Source organism: Priapulus caudatus, unplaced genomic scaffold, assembly GCF_000485595.1.
Source record: "Priapulus caudatus unplaced genomic scaffold, Priapulus_caudatus-5.0.1 Scaffold2615, whole genome shotgun sequence".
In the NCBI taxonomy this organism is placed as follows: Eukaryota; Metazoa; Priapulida; class Priapulimorpha; order Priapulimorphida; family Priapulidae; genus Priapulus; species Priapulus caudatus.
The window spans coordinates 3,516-10,010 of NW_014579676.1; the positions used below are offsets into that span (position 1 = coordinate 3,516).

The following is a 6,495-nucleotide window of genomic DNA, read 5'->3' on the forward strand; positions in this document are numbered from 1 at the left end:
GCACGAAGAACATCGTTAATGACGTACATTAGCATCGTGATCGTCAGCGAGAATGACGTCATCTGCGAGCGTGACGTCATTCACGAGCATGACGTCATCCGCGAGCGTGACGTTATCCGCGAGCGTGACGTCATCCGCGAGCGTGACGTCATCCACGAGCATGACGTCATCCACGAGCGTGACGTCATTCACGAGCATGACGTCATCCGCGAGCGTGACGCCATCCACGAGCATGACGTCATCCGCGAGCGTGACGTCATCCCCGATCATGACGTCATTCGCGAACAGGACGTCATCCGCGAGCATGACGTCATGCTATTACTGTAGGTGCTATCATGGCACTAGCAATGCGCCGATAGAAATTCCACCAGCGTGACATCACTCAATACCGGCACAGATTCCGTGTTCGAACTTCGAAGCAGTTTCCGTTTCTCCGTAAAGATTTCACTGTCTATGCATCTGACAGGCGCTAGAGTCGCCAGTTTACGGTATGGAACCCTAGCGGGCATGCGCTAGCAGCGACACCTACCTCGCCCGTCGACTGACACTCGCCCGCCTCGTAGCAGTCACTACCGAGGGCAGCACCTACAAACAAATATGGTCGTCATAATATAAATGTAATAATTAGTAATGATAATTTGATGATAATATATATTTATTTATTTATTTATGTATTTATTTATTTATTTATTTATACATATCGTAAGTACGTTCACGTGGAAATAGCTCTGATTTAGAACAGCATCGGATATCAGCAAAACATTGATGAGCAATCGATAGATCGATTCGGGATCGGTTCGACGTTAATGATACTGGCTGCGACGTTGACGATACTGAGTGCGACGTTAATGATACTGACTGCGACGTTGACGATACTGAGTGCGACGTTAATGATACTGACTGCGACGTTGACGATACTGATGCGACGTTAATGTACTACTACGTGATACAGTGCGACGGTTGACGATACTCTACGGACGTTGGACGATACTGCAGTTCGACGTTGACGATACTGTGCGAACGCACCTGTTACATACGACTGCGGACTTAATGATACTATCTACGTCGGCCCCTCACCTAATGTTTCGATGACGTCGCAATGTAGCTTATACTGAGGGCAGTCAGTTCTCCGTGTCCTCCTCAGTCCGCTCAGACTCGCCGGCAGCCGCCATCGACGGTCAAAACTCTTCCTCGTTCGTCGTCGTGTAACAACGTGATGTGCACGTGATGAGCAACGTGCATTGGCACATGATCGTGCACCGTGATGGCACGTGTGTTGACACCTGATTCGCACGTGTATGATCACTCATGAGCATATATAATGAGCACAAATACGTGCCAGTGCGCCTGCGCGCGCGTGACTGCTGCTATTCTGTCTGTTCTCTGTCTGTCGTGGTGTGCGTGTCTTGTGTGTGCGTGCGTGCGTTGCCTGTGCGTAACGTACAGAGCCTCTAACCTAAACCTGGAGCGAGGGCGGCTACGCTGTTGCGTTGCTGCATGGCTTGCGTGCGGTCGTGCGTAACGTACAGATGCCTCTAAACCTGCACGCAGGGCTCGCTAGCGTGCCGCCGTGGGTTGGACACGGCGTCCACACGAGTCCGCGCTCTGACTGATCTCTCCCCAGTACGCTCCAACCGTGTCGATTACCGAGGCAAGCGACGAAGGCCGACCGTTCCAGCTCTAAACAAAAAGGAAAAACTACGCGTCTAAAGCCCGGACGCACACCGGTGAGCTAATTTTATTCAAGTCAAAATGATGCATTGCGTCAAAATACCTCAACGTAAATCGCCCCGCACAAGTTGAAGTATTTTGACACATGCGCCAAAATACTCAACGAAACATCCGCGCCACATGTGAGTATGTTCTGACGCCATGCATCATCTTTTACTTGAGCTAAAATTACTCACGTGCGCCGCCGGCTTAAAGTAATAACAGTATGACGTGTGAAGCACGCGTGACGATCTACCGGAATCAGGCTTCTAACAACGAAGACGTCACGTCGATGCACTCACGTGACCGCCAGCCTCTAGACGAAGGGCATCACGTGCGAGGCGCATGATGATCACATGTTTCGATCAATTCTAGACGGTTCATGTAATAACGTAACACGTGGGAACAGCAGGCCAGCAGCAGTAGCTACACCACACCACCACCACTACCACCTACCACCACTACCAGCAGCAGCCAGCAGCCGGCAACAGTGAGCGAAGCAGCAGCAAGCAACGCGGCACGGCACGCAGTAGCGGCAGTCAGTAGCGAGCAGCATAGCCAGCAGCCACCACCTTACAGCCGAACCACCACCACCACCACAACTACCAGCGCACAGCAGCACCAGCGAGCAGCCACCAGCAGCAGCACGCAGCGACAACAGCAGTGCAGTTAGCGCAGCAGCAGCAGCAGCAGCAGCAGCAGCGGGATAAAGACACGTACTTGACACACAGATCTGGTCGGGCACGGCCACGCCTCCGACCTCCGTGCGCGGCCAGGTGAGGTTGCTGGTGCCCAACATCGTCCAGTCCGGCTGACACGCCGCTGAAACAACCAGCCGACATATTACCACTAGTCAGCCAGTCAATCAGTCAGACAATATACTATATATGAAATTAAATTGAAATATAAAGCCCGTAATACAAGTATAGCATAGAACCTAAGTATACGAAACGTAAAAAGGTCAGTCAGTCAGTGTGCTAATGAAAGCAGTATGTAATTCCGGTGAAACTTCGAGCTACTAAACGGTATTTATATTGCAATTGCCGGTAGATAAACGATAATTGAATTGCAGCCGCATGTTAAAACGCGTAGATTTGATTGCAACAACGTATGCGACAATGCGACAATGACGCGCAAAATGGCGGAATCGCAACCAAAGGGCGCCCCGAGCAACCTACTGCAGCTGAGCACTTCCACTTCCGTGATGTTGTATCCGGCGAGCGTGCTGGCATTGCCTGCCAGCCAATCGGAGAGCCAACCGTCAAGCATCTGCACATGATAGGCCTCCGTGCCTATATCAGGACGATCCGGAGGCTCTTCTTGGCTCTGGCGCTTCCTTCGCTGAGGTGGTTGGAATACTTTCGCCTGTATCGCAACATGGTAGGTGATCGCTAACCACCCCTCGCTAGGAATAAACACCGAGAGGAGGGTGATTAGGCCTATTATTGTTATTATTGTTGTTGTTGTTATAATATTATTATTATTATTTATTTATTATTACCAGCAGTAGTTCTAGTAGTAGAAGCAGCAGCAACAACAGCGACAACAACAACAACAACATCAGTAGCAACAACTTCCTCATCGTCATTGTCATCGTTATCATCATTATCATCATCATCATCATCGTCGTCATCGTCATCGTCATCATCATCATCGTCGTCATTGTGATCGTCATCATGGTCGCGCCTACCTGGTGGCTGATATCCTCGTGACGGCAACTTCGCCTTGCAGGATCTTGTTGAACTGGAGCACGTTGCTCATGGCGCGCGTCAGGTTGGTGGCGAGTTCGCTGAGAGAGCTGGGATCGGGTCTATCCACGTATGCTGCATTGTTCATGAGAGGCGAGTGGCGCGACAGGTCGTACGGTGTCGTTGCGGCGACGGCGCGTACGACGTACGTCGATACTGTAAACAGGAATGAGCGTTCACGTAGAAATGATGAATAAGATCCAAACTTGTGTGGTAAACTGTAATAACCTTTAATACTCATACACTGTGTAGCCACATCATCAGACAATCGCACAAACAGACAAAGAACGCGCACACGCGCATACGGATAAGACATAGATAGATAGAATATATAGATACGATAGATAGATAGTATAGATAGATAGATAGATATATAATAGATAGATAGATAGTAGATAGATAGATAAGCATAGATAGATAGATTAGATGAGATAGATAGATATAGATAGAAATTAGATAGATAGATAGATATTAGATAGATAGATAGATAGATAGATAGATAGATAGATTAGATAGATAGATAATAGATAGACAGAGTGAGAAGAGAGAGAGAGAGAGAGAGAGAGAGAGAGAGAGAGAGAGAGAGTGAGACAGAGTGAGAGAGAGAGTTATGCCTGAGTTTTTTTTATGGCGTCTACTACAGCACCTGTTTACGAAATGTTCACCGTAGGTTTTCTCCCGTTACAGTATATTCACCAATCCGCTGTACTCTGCATCTGAAGGAGGTTTTCTGTCGTCAGCTGTCACAGGGCAAGGCTACTACTGGTGTACGGCCTGGGGAGGCATTCCACCAAGAAGCTTTAGCTCTGCTAAAGTTCTAGTGCTCTACGAAGGTACTTGCGTAATCCCAGTGCGTTATGCACCTATCTATCTATGTGTCTGTCGGTCGGTCGGTCGGTCGGTCGGTCGGTCGGTCGGTCGGTCGGGTCGGTCGGTCGGTCGTCGGTGCGGTCGTCGGTCGTCGGTCGTCGGCCGGTCGGTCGGTCGTCGGTCGTCGGTCGGTCGGTCGGTCGGTCGTCGGTCGTCGTCGTCGGTCGGTCGGTCGTCGTCGGTCGGTCGGGTCGGTCGTCGTCGTCGGTCGTCGGCCGGTCGGCCGGTCGGTCTGCCTTCCTGCTAGCTGCCTGCCTGTTGCCTGTCTGTCTGTCTATCTATCTACATATCTCTCTCTGCTCTTCTCTCTCTCTATATATATATATATATATATTATATATATATATATATATATACTACGGGATACCCGGCGTTGCCCGGAAATCGTGGCGTTACTCAGTTGGTGACCGCTTGGTTGAATGGAAGATACCCAAAAAAATCGAACTATCTATCTATCCATGCATCATCCATGTATCCATCCATCCATCGCATTCCATGCCATCCCATCCATCCCATCCCATATCCGCCCATCCCATCCATCGCATGCCATCTCATCGCATCCAGGCCATGCCATGCCATGCCATGCCATCCCATACCATCCCATTCGCACCGCATCCCATCCCATCCATCCTATCCCATGCATGCCATCCATCCCATCCCATCCCATCCATCCCATCCCATCCATCCATCCGCATCCCATCGCATGCCATCCCATCCCATCCCATCCATCCCATCCCAACAATAAAAAATAAGAAGAAATCAAAAGATAAAAGTCATTAAAATAAAAAGAGTCAAAAATTATAAATAAAATAATAGAAATATAATATTATTTGATATGTAACCTACATAGGCTTCCGTGAAGTGTTCCCGTCAGTTTGCGCTATCATTATCATCTACCATAGTTTATTATGGATTTTTACTAAACGTTTAAATGTGGTAAACAATTTAAATTTTGAAATTAACGGTGAATACGGCAGAAGTACATACTAAACAGTGCAAAAGTAAATGAACAAAGCATTTCCCGAGGTGGGATTCGAACCCAGAATCTATAGTTTAGGAGTCCGATGCTTTATCCATTCGTCTACTGGTCAGCTATTATGGTTATGCTATATGGTCAGCTATATGGTCAGCTATATGGTTATACACCATGGATTCACACGTACGTGATGTATAGTGTTAATCTGTACGCCATCTATTGATGAATATAATTGTTATTAATTTTAAATTTTTAACTTTTTTGAAATTTGTCCTCACCTCCTAGACGTGCTGATTCTGAGAATATATTTAGTTTTCCTCTAGATTGCGGAGTTCTCTAGTTATGCGCGAACACACAAATTCGGCTGAACAACTTTATATATATATATATATATAAGCTGCGTTCACACGTATACACGGCTTAGCTGGTACCGTACTTAGTTGGTGCTAAGTCGCGGTTAAAACGCGTTCACGACGCTTACACGAGATTCGAGGCTTAGCTAGCCAGGAATAATATAGACTGGTACCCGGTCGACAGTTCCACACACTACACTAACGTCTTGCAGCGAACGGTACCAGTCTAGGTGAGCAATACGCGGCCAGCGTGGTGCGAATATACGCGGCTTAGTTGGCGCGGAATATGATTCCGCGCTTAGCAAGCCGGAGCATTCGCGCTAAGCAAGCCGTGGCTAAGCAACCGCGTATATTTTAGCGTGTGAATGCAACTTTTCTCCTCGTGTGAATGCAGCTATATATATATATATATATATATATATATATATATATATATGTACAATATATATATATATATATATATATATATATATATGTATATATATATTATCAAGAGCTAATAATATATATATATATACTGCACACTATGCGGCGTCAGATCGTACGACTGCCGCTCCATCTTTACAGACGTATTGTAACATCTGTTTTACACGTGTGACATGGCTATAGCTAGACAGAGCGTCATTGCTACATTGATGTATCAGAGAGAATGGTAAACGTGGTTAAGTTACAGATTAGAGGGTCACTGTGAAATTGGGTAGGACGTAGTCTGTGAGAACGGGTACATGTGCGGGCAGTATGTTTGTAGGAGTTTGGGGGAAATTGATAGGAGAGAGATGGAGATTGGAGATTCTGGTTCTGGTCGCGAAAGGAGGCACAACCGCGTACGCGCGTGTGC

The 6,495-nt window shown here is 47.3% G+C and overlaps 1 protein-coding gene across 1 annotated transcript; it reads right to left on the bottom strand.

The window, feature by feature from the left end:
* Positions 1-1,149: 1,149 nt before the first annotated feature.
* LOC106818891 lies at positions 1,150-3,680 on the bottom strand. The gene is made up of 5 exons (XM_014823560.1): positions 3,401-3,680; positions 2,889-3,115; positions 2,431-2,532; positions 1,528-1,680; positions 1,150-1,283 (listed from the first exon to the last, which is right to left on the bottom strand). The coding sequence occupies exons 1-5, from the start codon at positions 3,544-3,546 to the stop codon at positions 1,150-1,152; spliced, it is 762 nt and encodes a 253-aa protein (XP_014679046.1). The 5' UTR covers positions 3,547-3,680.
* Positions 3,681-6,495: the final 2,815 nt, after the last annotated feature.

Bases quoted from the DNA above. Each gene is read 5' to 3' on its own strand.
- LOC106818891 (XM_014823560.1), bottom strand. From the start codon at position 3,546: ATGAACAATGCAGCATACGTGGATAGACCCGATCCCAGCTCTCTCAGC. The intron at 3,116-3,400 runs GTAGGCGCGACC...GTTTATTCCTAG, and splicing joins ACGAGGATATCAGCCACCAG to CGAGGGGTGGTTAGCGATCA. The intron at 2,533-2,888 runs GTAGGTTGCTCG...TGGTTGTTTCAG, and splicing joins AGTGGAAGTGCTCAGCTGCA to CGGCGTGTCAGCCGGACTGG.